Genomic DNA, 13,833 nt, shown 5'->3' with positions numbered 1-13,833 from the left:
ATGTGACCTTGAGGGAGTGGGTAACAAACACCCATGGCTCCACCACAAGTTTGCTATTTGCAAAAAGCAACACTGGTCCAATGCTTGGAGATGGGTAAAAAAGTCTACTGGCACTGGTCTAAAACAAATGTACATAAAAGCTGAGGGTAGAGAAGAAACAAAGCCATTTTATCCTAACAGAGGTGTAGAGAAGGTGTTGAAACTTGGATTGATTTTAAAAAGAAAAAGAAAATGAAAAGATATTTACTACCTAAGCGGTAGGGCTTCTCTCATATAAATGGTAGATATTTGCTGCTTAGGGAGAAGAGATACAGAAAGACCCACCTCCAAAGCCCAAACCCCTAACACACAGACTCTAAATCAGAGACTAGAGCAAGAGATTGGAAAATCCCTCTTCTGCCATCATGAACCTCCCACGTGTGTGACAGATAATAACTCTCTGTCATTACAAGCCAGCAAGGGTAGAGAGAGACACCCTCAGAGACAGTCATACAGGGACTATAAAAACCAGAGTGATGAGCAGGCCCCACACAAAGCACAAGGTCATATCAGCCCATCACTGCAAGGGACTGAAAGCTTTGATTCACCAAAGATAACTATAATAGGAACAAAATCCAAATCCAGCCCAATTACTGAATAAATTGACCAAACTTTCCACAATAATACATGATGGAAGAAAATTTGTTTATTCCCCAGGCATAAATTTTACTTATTTGAATCCATATTGTTTTTCTATATATAGTATTTGATATTCAATAAATATTTATAACATATACAAAAAGAAATAAAAGACAATCAACTCAGTAAGATAAACTGGTCAACAAAAGAGGTGTTGCTGTTAATAGAATAAAACCTGACATGACCTTTATGTGGAAACCTTTAAATTAAAAAAATGAGGTATCAACATCCACCTATTAGAATGCTTGTATAAAAAAGACTGGTAATAACATACACTGGAGAGCAGGCAGAACAACTGGAACTCTCAAATCTTGATGTTGGAAAAGGTAAATGGCTCAGTCACTCTGAAAATGAGTTTGAATAGATTGAAGACTATGGCTGTTTCTTATAAAGTTATACATACACTTACCTTATTACCAGGTGATCCACTTTTAGAAATGAAAACCCATGCTCATCAAATATATTATATGTACATGTTTATAATATCTTTCTTCACAATTGACCAAATATCAAACAATACAAATGAATATCAAATGGTAAATGAGTTAAAAAATTGTGGTACCTCCATACAATATAATATACCGCCCCCCTAACCCCAGAAAAGGAAAGATTAGCTGATATATTTAACAACATGGAGGAATCTAAAGCATTATCTAAGTGAATCAAGCTAAACTCAAAGGCTATACACTACATAATTAATTTTTTGACATTTCAGAAAAATGTAAAACTATAGAAAGAATACATGGATCAGAATAGATCTTAAATTAGTGGTTAGTAGAAAAACTACAGAACTTTCTGGGGGGCTAGAAATATTCCAACTTGACTGTGTGGTGGTTACTCAAGTGAATACATTGAACTATTCCTTTAAAAAGGTAAATTTTATTGTATGTAAATTATATTGCAATAAATCTGATTTTTATAAATAAAATTGTAAAAGCCGCTAGAATTTATCAGAAAAAAAACACATAGAACTGCCAGAAAATTGAACTGTATGGAGGCCTGACAGCCAAGGAGTTAAAGGAGAAATATTCATGCAGACTGGTAGGAGGGGCAGAGACAGAAAGTCAGGGTGGAAAGGGCATGCAGTAAGGTGGCAGCTGGGGGACACGGTGGTTCCACATTTTCATGCAGATAAACTGGGATGAACAACTGGGGAATGAAAGAGACCAGACAGCCCAGGGTTAAAGTACAGGGAAATAAAGCCTTAAAACATCTGGCCATAAAAACCAGTGGGGTTTCAGCAGCAGGAGGAACTCCCAGCCTCATAGGAGAGTTCATTGGAGAGACCCATGGGGTCCTAGAACATACACAAACCCACGAACCCAGGAATCAGCACCAGAAGGGCCCAATTTGCCCTTCCTCTTACAGGTAAAAGAGGAAGTGACCGAAAGCCTGCCAAGAGCTGAGCAAGTGGCATTGTTCCCTCTCAAGCCCCTCCTCCATATACAGCACCACGAGGTTGCCCCTTCTTGGTAAACACCTAAGGCTCCAACTCTTACAATATAACAGGTGCACTGAGACAAAAATATGTAAATATACGGTTCAAATGAAAGAATAGACCAAAACTCCAAAAATAGAACTAAGCAATGAAAAGACAGCCAATCTATCAGATGCAGAGTTCAAAACACTGGTAATCAGGATGCTCACAGAAATGGTTGAGTATGGCTGCAAAATAGAGGAAGAAGTGAAGGCTATACAAAGTGAAATAAAGGAAAATATACAGAGAACCAACAGTGAAGAGAAGGAACCTGGGACTTAAATCAATGATTTGGAGCAGAGGGAAGAAATAAACATTCAACCAAAACAGAATGAAGAAACAAGAATGCAAAAAAAAAAACAAAACAAAAAACGAGGAGAGGTTTCTGAACCTCTGGGACAACTTTAAATATTCCAACATCCGAGTCATAGGTGTTCCAGTAGAAGAGGAAGAACAAGAATTTGAAAACTTATTTGAAAAAAATAATGAAAGAGAACTTTCCTAATCTGGCAAAGGAAATAGACTTCCTGGAAGTCCAGGAATCTCAGAGAGTCCCAAAGAAATTGAACCCAAGGAAGCACACACCAAAGCACATCATAATTACATTACCCAAGATGAAAGATAAGGAGATAATCTTAAAAGCAGCAAGAGAAAAGGAAACAGTTACCTACAAGGGAGTCCCCATTAGACTATCAGCTGATTTCTCAACAGAAACCTTACAGGCAAGAAGGGGCTGGAAAGAAGTATTTGAAGTCATGAAAGGCAAGGGCCTGCATCCAAGATTACTCTATCCAGCATAGTTATCATTTAGAATGGGAGGGGCAGATCAAGGGCTTCCAAGATAAGGTCAAGTTAGGGAAGTTCATCATCACCAAACCCTTATTATATTAAGTGTTAAAAGATTTTATCTAAGAAAAGGAAGATGATCAAAACTGTGAACAGTAAAATGACAACAAACTCACAACTATCAACAACTGAACCTAAAAACAAAAAACAAACAAACAAACACTAAGCAAGCAACAAGAATAGGAATAGAATCATCAAAATGGAAATCACATGGAGGATTATGAGTGGGGAGTGGGAGAATGGGAGTAAAGGTACAGGGAATAAGAATCATAAATGGTAGGCACAACATAGATGGGGGGAGGTTAAGAATAGTATAGGAAATGGAGTAGCCAAAGAACTTATATGTATAACCCATGGATATGAACTATGGCGTGGGGGGAATGTTGGAGGGTGATGGAGTGGTACAGGAAGGAGGGGAGAAAAAAAATTGGGATAACTATAATAGCATAATCAATAAAATATACTTTAAAAAGTAAAAAATAAATAAAATCTGGAAGCATAATGGTGAATGAAAATAGTATTTGTTGCTACCTATATGTTTAAGTGAATTTTCAAAATAGTCTTACTATGGTTTTTCTTATATGTCCTTTCCAAGTATTTGGACCATAGCCTAATGTCTATTAGAATATTTCCCAATTTGGTTGACCACTCTTGCAGAATCAATAGCAATAGTAACTCACCATGACATTTGTAATGGGATGTAAAAATTACAGCTTTGATTAGAAGCCAAAATTATGTGAGGAAATGATGTCAAATTAAGTGTGAGAAAAAGAGTCTCACACTGTATAATCAACTTGAGCAGAATTGTTTCCAGAATTCATGGATGCCTCAACCAGATTATGAGCATAAAGAAAACAATGTAAGAAGGAAAATATTTTAGGAGATGTCTTTGGAGAGCAATGTTGCTGTTCTGTAAGGCTACCCTGCACCCTGTAAACTCCCAAGGTAGTACGAAAGAGAATGGAGGGATGCTTTTCACTTACACTCTACTGATGGAGCTTCCATGGAACCTCAAGGAGATCTTTGAATTGAATTCTCTACAGTTGCTTTTCCAAATACATGAAACCCCTGAGAAAGTTTCTCACCTGAAAAAGCTAAAGTTGATTCTGGTGGCAGAATAGTGGTGGTTGATTTGCAGTATTTCTTCATTCCCACAGTTTATTGGGGCAGATTTGCAAATAATTTTGTGAATGAAATTTGAATCACACAGGAGAAAATACTGGCATAGGGATGCCTTCCATGTAGTACAACAAGTTTGCCCATCTGGGTAAAAGGTCTCACACACTAAGTGGATGCATATGAGCTGATTATTTAGGGATGCAAAGTCAGAGCATAGAGTGTCATGTACCTTGACTAAGGGAAATGAAATTAGAGAGATCCTCAAAAAAATCTTGCTCATCCACACACAGACCTGCACACACACACAGACCCCCCCCCCCACACACACATATCTTTACCCACCAAGAGAGTAAATTTTAGATTGTCAGGCTCACAGAGGCCACTTTACAATGGGACCAGCACACATAAGAGCTTTGTTATCTCTGTATCACTCCTTACAACTTTAACCCTCTTACCTCTTCCCATGAATGCTAAGAAGTGAGTGGACACTGGAAACTGACTAACAGGCTTGGAGGGGTGGTGAGGAAGATAAATGCAAGGCAGAGAAAGAGAAAAGACCGTTTCCCTTCCTTTTCTTTTCAAGGCTTCTAGCTAAAAGATAGCACAAGTGGGGAGTATGGAAAATTTGATTACATATTACATTTAGAATTATAATGTGTATATGTGTGTGTGTATATACATATGTGTATATATACATATGTATATATACATATACACATACATATAGTGAATTGAGTATTCTAATTTCCAAATCAAGGTGTGTTTCTGACTTAAAGTGACTGAGAGGTCAGTCGGTGTCCTAATTGCGAGCAGAAAGAATTGGGATTTCACCAGGTTTTACTGTGGGGAAAGGAAGTTTACTCCACTGAATGAGTTTTTAAAGTCAATGGGAAATAAAATAAAGCTACACTTTAGATAGGTCAGAGTGACATTTTCCAATATGCTTGTTACACAAACTGACTTAGCACTCCTGTAAAATCCTTTCATAATGGCTAGATTCACGGGAACTTGCTCAGGTTACATTGTGTATGTTACCTGACTCCACAGTTTGATCTAGAATTTCCTGCTTTAGAATACCAACAACAAAGCAATGACAACCAAAAATGACTTATCAAACTATTTAAATAAAAAATTTGTATTATTTTAGCAACAGTACAATTATAGTGAATGTTCAAAAGGGTAGTACTAGGTAATTAAAGGAATCCCAAGTGAATTTGAAGTAACAAATCAAAATTATGTAATGCTAGGAATAATTAAGCAACTGTGTTGACTGCATTTCCTTTATTTAAGTTCATGCTAAAAACTGGAAATTTGTATAAAGTGTACAAAAATCCCACCAATAAGAATATTGGTAGGATTTTTAATATATATAAGCATATATAATATATTTATATATAAATATAAATACATAAAATACATATAATATAATATATATTATTATATTTAAATTATATTTATAATAGTCCTTCAACTGTATTTTGGGGGTTACCAAGTATTTTCACATTGTGTCTTTTGACCTTATGAGCAATTTAACATTACCATCATAAAAACATTTAGGGAGGTTTCTAGAGCTGTCCTGAACTCGTGTGTGTGTGTAGTACGCTGTGTATGCCAATGCATATACATGTATGTGTGTATGCCTGTGTTTGATGAAAACAAATAAGGGGAATTATTTCCCTTTTTCCCTATGTTTACTAAGATCCATCAGCCATGTGGCTTATTCCATTTTTATGATATATTCAGAATTCAGATTTCAATCTTTTTATGTCCCTGTCAACTTTTCAGGCAAATAATACATATATATTGGCTTAAACTTTTTTTTAATATCTCATATATTTTATGGGAAAAACAAAAATATGATAAATATCAACTTACAAACTGACCCATAAAATCGAACCTATGTTTCAGGACTCAAATTTCCAGTAAATTACAGGAAAACATCTTACTGATAGTCAACAAGAGTCAGCACATGCTAATAGGCTACATAACCTTGCAACTCAGCAGGACAATATCCATTAGATTCTCAGGAGCTGCAAACACAAATCTCTTCTCAACAGTTTTAATTAGGAAGCGTCTCATGATTGACAAATGCATTCATTATTTCCCTTAATGGTTGGTCAGAGTCTACATCTCTCAGAGTTTTAGGCATTTTTATGATAAAGTTCAAAGCTAAAATAAGAAAAACAAGATTGATATTCACCTGTAACCTAATAGCAGATTAAAAGTTTGTTCTTAATTTTAAAATGCTTAACAAGGCATAATCCTTAAACTTCATAGGAACTTTCTAACATAATTCATTAGTGATAGCTCATGGTGTTTTTCCCACCGCTGTAAAACTCAATCTTTGTGAGGCACTAGAAATTTTGTGAGACACTTGGTGAGATACTGGTGGTTATACAACAGTGAAGTTCATTGAAATCCTAGAACAAATGGTGATCTTTAGGTTCAGAAAATTACATTATTGTAACATTGGTGTCATTTGAGAAAAAATTACATCCTGTCCTAGAACTGGTTAGAGTAGAGGTCTAGAAATATTTCTGGGGGTCTAAAGTAGGTTTTAAATTAATGGTTATGTGCATGTATGTGTGTGTGCCTGTGTGTGTGTGTGTAGTGGTAGCAGCAAGGGTTCTTTAGAATTACAATGATGAATTATCAAATAACAATTTATGGCCCATGTATAGCACTACACATTTCAAACGTAACAAAGTTACTGTTGTATTCTAAAACCCATGGTGGGAATGGGGAAATGCTGGGGATGGAAGTGAGAAAAGAATGGGGCTTGGCCCTTCAGATGCTAGACAAGCAATCACATAAAAATGGAATTACTCTTTGGTCATACATCAACAAATTAACTTTAAACGTGCTATTTAGAGAATATGTTTGGCATAAAAATACTGCTGGTCCTTTCCTGGCTATACTTTTATTCATAACATAAAAAAGGGGGCATATCTTGTATCCTGTCCAAAGATGTTCAGTTTTCTCCTATAATATACTTTCAGTTATAAGAAGATTCAGGATGTGGAAACGTATACATACTCTAGACCTCAATCAAGTTGAGCCCAGCCTAATAAGTGTATAAGGTCAGTATAGCAAAATGGTTGGGAGTACAGGTTTTGTGTTCATTCTGTGGCAATTGTGACCAATTACCAGCAACTTAGTGATCTCAAGCCTCTAGTTTAATTGCAGGATCTATAGAAACTACAGTTTTTTGTTGTAGCTTCAGGCATTAATGTTCAAACTGAGAACAAAAATGTTTTGCAAAAGTTATTTTAAAATACTTTTAAAAAATGGAACAGTATGAAAAAATATTTTCACATGCCTTCTATTTGGATATATGTATCCCAGAAGAATTAGTTTATATGATTTAAAAACAAGTATTGTACTAATAGAATACAGGCCTAATAATAAATTGAATAGTAAGTTATTATTTTATGTTTTCCTCTTATGTTGAAGATTTTGATATATACTACAATGAAAAGTAAATCTTGGACAAGACACCAAGAAGATAAAAGTGAATTCAATCTTATAAAGAGCATCTGCTTTGTTGTTTATGAGACAGTAACAATTATACCTGGCAATAATGCTGATTTAAATTCCCCAATCACTTAGAATAAATTCCCTTCCTGTTGATATCTTCTTTCACTTTGTATCACAGTATCCTACTTTATTTTCTTTATATAATTTATCATTATGTGCTTCAATTATCTGTTTATTTATCTGTCTCTTACTGTTTGACTGTAAACCAAATATGAGCCTCAGTCTTATTTACTACAGCATTGCTATCATCTAGAACAGCGCCAGATCCACAGAAGGCATTCAATGAATATTTATTGACTGAACAAATAAACAAATCAAATAACTAATTAAAAAATAAAGTATAAATTTCACAAAATTTTGGCAAAATCCTAAAGAATGAAAAAATGCAAATTTGTAATTTATTTTGTCTTTATATAAGTCTATGTTTATTTAATCACTAATATGTTTTTATTTCACAGATAATTTTAGTAATATTTTAGATATATGTAAGTACTTCAAAGGGACAATCTTTCTTTCTCATTTATTTAAGTACTATTTTAGCTCACGAGATGCCACAAAGACTATAGGATCTACCATATTTAGAAGGTTCTCAATTAATCTTTGAAACAAAAAACTCAAAAACTGAACATAGATTGGTATTTTATTGAAATGCTATTTTAATTATTTTCACTTATAGGAAATACCTGAGCTTATACAGATGTCCAAAATATTTGTTTTATTTACAAACAAAAATTTTATAGCCTGTACTGATTCAAACTACAAATTTATCTAAGACTGAGAATTTCTGCCAAATTTAAAGAATTATTTGTCAAACTGTAACAGGGTACAGCCAAGTTGGTGGGGGGCAAATAGGGAGTCAAATTTGTAATGGGGTCCAGAACTCAAGGTGTCCAGGAAATATTAGGAAAAAATACATATATATATAGGATGCTCTCACCCCCACAAGTCGGGGCTGGGGGATGGGACACATGGAGCAGAGCCATTCGGATCTGTTTTGTATAGCAACAGCTTCATAACTAACCTCTGGCATGGTCATTTAATATATATATAACCTTTAACTGGTTTCATGGATACGTTAAATAGCTGTGGCTAAGATTTGAGCCAGGGGGATGAAAGTGACTTCCACCCAGGATGTAACTGGGAGGCAACTCCCCGTGGTTACAAAGCCTGCATGACAGCTTGGAGATGATAGGCTCCATGCCATAGGGCCATACCTGCCCAGACTTACTATGGCAGCCCAGTAAAGCTGGAAGAATACAGGAATGCTGGCAGGTATAACTGATTGTGGGAGGAGCAAGAAATGAGGCTGCAGGGGAAGAGTGGCACTGGGATTTAAATGTAGGCATGGCAGACATACCAGGGGGAGAACCACAGGGCTTTGGCAGAATGGGGATCCTGCAGCTTTGGCAGAGGTTGTGACCATATGGCTTTGGGGTGCTCTCTTTTGCCACATGGCTTAGGAAGCAGGAGAGACTTTGCCAGGAAGAAAAGGGGTAAAAGGACTCTTGCTGGTGGGCCATGAGAAGGTGCCACAAGAAGGTGTCATGTGGTTTTGGATTAACTGGAGATCGTGGTGGCGACATAGCTGATGGTTCCAGGAGCCTGAATCATGGACTTTTACTTCTTTTCCTGAGATATGGTACTCTGGACTGAGCAGAGGGAGGAGGAAAGACTGTGTGTACCTGTGGGTATTCTAAAGGACTTTAGTATTTTAATGAAGACATTGTCATTACTCTAAGTCTGCATAGCTTTTAAATGAATAATTCCTTTCCTTTTCCCTAATCTCTGGCATTAAGCGATGTCTTTCCCCTGGCAGCAGGCAAGGCCAACCTAGTAGGTCGGGGGTACCCCCAGAAAAAAGGGGGGTCCTTTCAGTAACAGTATGTCATACACCCTGCCCTGCGTCTGTAACAAAGCCAAGAATTGCCTCTCAGTCTTCAGGTTGGATTGTAGACACTCTAGCTAACAGACTAAATACAGAGTGAAGCTGATTTTACTGATTCCAAGAATCACAAATTGTCATTTGCCAAATGTAAGTTGTGTTTTAACATGTTAATCTTGTATCAGGATATCTATTGTTATTCTCCTTACTGGGAAGAAACTAATAAAAATACATTAATGTCTTTGTATAGGAATGTCAAAATGTTAATATTTTTCAGTTGTAGAAGACTACAAAATGTTCTTATAACTTTCATACTGCCAAAGCAAAACCATACAAGTGTGCTTGGAAGTGAAGCAGCTATTAGAGTTGATTTCTGTTGCTCTGGTGGAATGCAAAAAACCATCAATGTCACTGGTAAAATATGGTTGTCAAAGTTAGAACTATTGGCTAAACCCTTCAGACACAACACTGGAACTGACAGTTTTTAAAAATAAACCAAGAATCATCTATATGATATTTCCATCCCTGTTAAAAATGTCTAGGTCAAAATTAGACCAATCCAAATATATCTACTACTCAGGAAGAACATGCAACTTCATTGTCCTAAAATTGTCAAGTTCCTATCAACTGATAATCACATTATAGAGAAAAGTAGGCAGACAGTCTCTGCCACATCCAATTTAAAGTAAAAATCTTTAATTGGGGAACAAAAGACAAAAGCAGGCATATTGTTCATTATAGCACTTCATCTGTCACTCATGGAAATTGTACTTTTTATCATTAAAGGTTTGATTTAAAGTGAACGTGAGTGAATGAAAAATCTTTTATGCTGCCCTGATTTCCTTTGAAGGATAAGAGAACACCATTCATTTATCCATTATGCTGTAAATGATGGTAGTCTGTCTGTCTACTTTTATTTTCTTTCCTTTACTCTGATTCATTCTGCACTCCACTATAAGATTGATTCTCCTAAAATATCATTTAATTCACATTATTCTTTGTCTTAAAATTGTTTCCTATCTCTTACTCCTTCACAATTTATATACAGGACCCTACACTTAACCTTGTAGTTATTTTATTATACCACCTTTCACATCTACTCTGTTACTATTAACTGTAAACAAATCTCCTATAAGAATCCACTTAATGTTCCCCACATCCTCTTTCTGAAGAGTGTGTTCTTGTACTGTTTTCATGGAGTACCTTCCACTCCTATTTAACATTCTTCCTTTAATATCCATTTAAAATACTTCCTCCACAAAGAGTTTGCTGAGAATATCTCCATAAAGAAATCTCTTCCCTCCTGTGGGTTCTCCTTACATGGATGTTCTTTTTTTTTAGATTTTATTTTAATGTAATGTACAGGAGAGACATTTGTTAATAAAATTATATAGGTTTCAGGTACACAATTCTATGATACATAATTTGTACACTGTATCACCCCAAGTTGTCTCTTTCCATCATCAATTATCCCCTCTTCACCTTCTTTTATCTCCCCACATAGATGTTCTTGATTAATCATATATTTCCTTGGGCTATCTTTGAACTTAAGTTAAATACTTCAAACACTTTATATTTTTTCATGTTTATATTATATCCCAAAGTAGATTATGGATTCCTTGAACACAATAACTATTTCCTAAAATCTCTTTAATCTATTATGATAGCTAGCACAGTGTCCTTCAAAAAGTAAGATTACAATTAATGTTCACTAATCAAGGATTTTTTTAAATATTTGAGAAATAAACAGATTATATATATGAGGAAACTGAGCTCCAAAATCATTAGTTAACATGCTAATCTGACTAGTAGCCACTCATAGGTTTGGTTTGCTTGATTATTAAATGTCTTTTCTACTTGTACCAAAGTTATATTATTTTGTTCCCTGTTGGTTGTTCCTAAGCCAATTAGTTCCTGAAATCCACTGACTTTAATAAAGCATATACATATAAGCTTGCATATTGCATATATCTATAAATAAAATGAGCATAAAATCTAAAGATTCTTTAGATATACTGATATTTCAAAGGCAATTTTAAAACTGAATTTTAAGGATGTATAAAGTAAGAAACAATATGCAAGATTTGTGATCACAGTGGAGACATTAATATTCTTGTTTAATTATATTTTTTTGATCATGCTGTAACAGTTGTCCCACTTCTGTTCTCCCCTTCATTCCATTTTCCCTTGCACCACCCTCCCGCCAGCATTCCCCTCACTAAGTTCATGTCCATGGGTCATATGTATAAGTTCTTTGGCTTCTCCATTTCCTATACTGTTCTTAATCTCCCCTTGTCTATTTTGTTCCTACAATTCATGCTTCTTATTCCCTGTACCTTTTTCCCCCTTCTCTCTACCTCCCCTCTGAAAGTCCTCCATGTGACCTCCATTTAGGTATCAGGGGAAGTGACTGAAAGCTGGTCAAGAGCCCAGGAAGCAGCATTGTTCTCTTTCTGAGCCCTCCTCCACATATAGGTTCACAATGCACTGACTGTGGGTTGCCCTAGCCTGGCAAATACCTAAGCTTCTGACCCTTACACCGTAACAGGTGCACTGAGACAAAGAAATATGTCCCAAATGAAAGAACAGATCAAAACTCCAAAAATAGAACTAAGCAGTGAAGAGATAGCCAACCTATCAGATGCCGAGTTCAAAACGCTGGTAGTCAGGATGCTCACAGAAATGGTTGAGTATGGTTGCAAAATAGAGGAAGAAGTGAAGGCTATGCAAAGTGAAATAAAGGAAAATATACAGAGAACCAACAGTGAAGAGAAGGAACCTAGGACTTAAATCAATGATCTGGAGCAGAAGGAAGAAATAAACATTCAACCAGAACAGAATGAAGAAACAAGAATGCAAAAAAAAAAACAAAAAAATGAGGAGAGGTTTTTGAACCTCTGGGTCAACTTTAAATGTTCCAGCATCTGAATCATAGGGGTGACAGAAGGAGAAGAGGAAGAGTAAAAAATTTGAAACTTATTTGAACAAATAATGAAGGAGAACTGATCTGGCAAAGGAAATAGATTTCCAGGGAGTCCAGGAAGCTCAGAAAGTCCCAAAGAAGGTGGACCCAAGGAAGCACACACCAAGGCATACCATAATTACATTTCTCAAGATGAAAGATGAGAGAATCTTAAAAGCAGCAAGAGAAAAGGAGACAGTTACCAACAAAGGAGTCCCCATAAGACTCTCAGCTGATTACTCAAAAGAAGACTTGCAGGCAAAAGGGGGCTGGAAAGAAGTATTCCAAGTCATGGAAGGCAAGGACCTACATCCAAGATTATTCTATCCAGAAAAACTATTATTTAGAATGGAAGGGCAGATAAAGTGCTTCCCAGATATGTTAAAGGAGTTCATCATCACCAAGCCCTCATTATGTGAAATGTTAAAGAGACTTATCTAAGAAAATGAGAAGATCAAAACTGTGAACAGTAAAATGACAATAAACTCACAACTACCAACAACTGAACCTAAAAAAAAAAATAAAACAAAAACAAACTAAGCAAACTAGAACAAGGGCATTAATATTCTTAATGTACTTTGAGTGATGTAATCTATATTCTAGTAAAAATGAAATATTTCAAGTCCCTCATGTCCTGCTAAAATCTTATGTTCTGCTATATAGAACTGTAAACATAGAATTTTATATCTATATTTTTCCATGACAGTAAATAAATAGCAGAATTTAATTCCTGTGATATTTAAAATGTAATAGATAATTTCAAGTTCAATTTTATAATGAAGATTTTAAAATGCTGGAATATGAAATACATGTAGAAATAGCATGACTGAAAAAATTAAATTAACAAATATTTTTAAGTCACCAGTAAGTTGGGCTCTGGTTAAAGTCAGTTTGACATACATTGGTTTTATCCCATTAAAGTGCTTTATCTCTAAGCAATCAAACATTAATGTTGCACATTGTCACTTACCATCTTTCAGGATGGTTTCTCGCTCTGTGCCATCTATCTTCTGTCGGCCAATTAGGAAACTGGTGGTGTCAGCAAAGTAGATATAATTGGTTTCTGCATGAAAATCTAAAGCACGAGGGTTTACCAGATTTTCTATGGGGATCATGTATTCATCAGCTATTTTGGTATTCAAGTCCATTCCTCTAACAATTCCTGGACGTCCTTTTCCATAAAAAAGAAACAACTCATTCTTGGGTCCTGCAGAATGAAGATTACAGACATAAACAAGTGACGCTGCCTAATCTTCTTTACACTGCATAATGCCATGGTTTAATTAACTGGCACAATTAATGTTTTTAAAATTCAATACCAAAAATTAAACT

The 13,833-nt window shown here is 35.5% G+C and overlaps 1 protein-coding gene across 1 annotated transcript in view; it reads right to left on the bottom strand.

Annotated features, from left to right (window-relative positions):
* Positions 1-13,833, bottom strand: part of LRP1B (LDL receptor related protein 1B) — a 1,811,620-nt gene that overhangs the window by 779,996 nt on the left and 1,017,791 nt on the right. The window contains exon 11 of the mRNA XM_045853515.1: positions 13,472-13,708. Within this exon, the coding sequence (XP_045709471.1) occupies positions 13,472-13,708 (237 nt within the window). The remainder of the gene's footprint in view (positions 1-13,471; positions 13,709-13,833) is intronic.

Source organism: Phyllostomus hastatus, unplaced genomic scaffold, assembly GCF_019186645.2.
Source record: "Phyllostomus hastatus isolate PE091 unplaced genomic scaffold, TTU_PhHast_1.1 phas_contig_1, whole genome shotgun sequence".
Classification (NCBI taxonomy): domain Eukaryota; kingdom Metazoa; phylum Chordata; class Mammalia; order Chiroptera; family Phyllostomidae; genus Phyllostomus; species Phyllostomus hastatus.
Note: the sequence above shows the minus strand (reverse complement) of the source record. Positions and strands in the feature narration are given on the sequence as shown.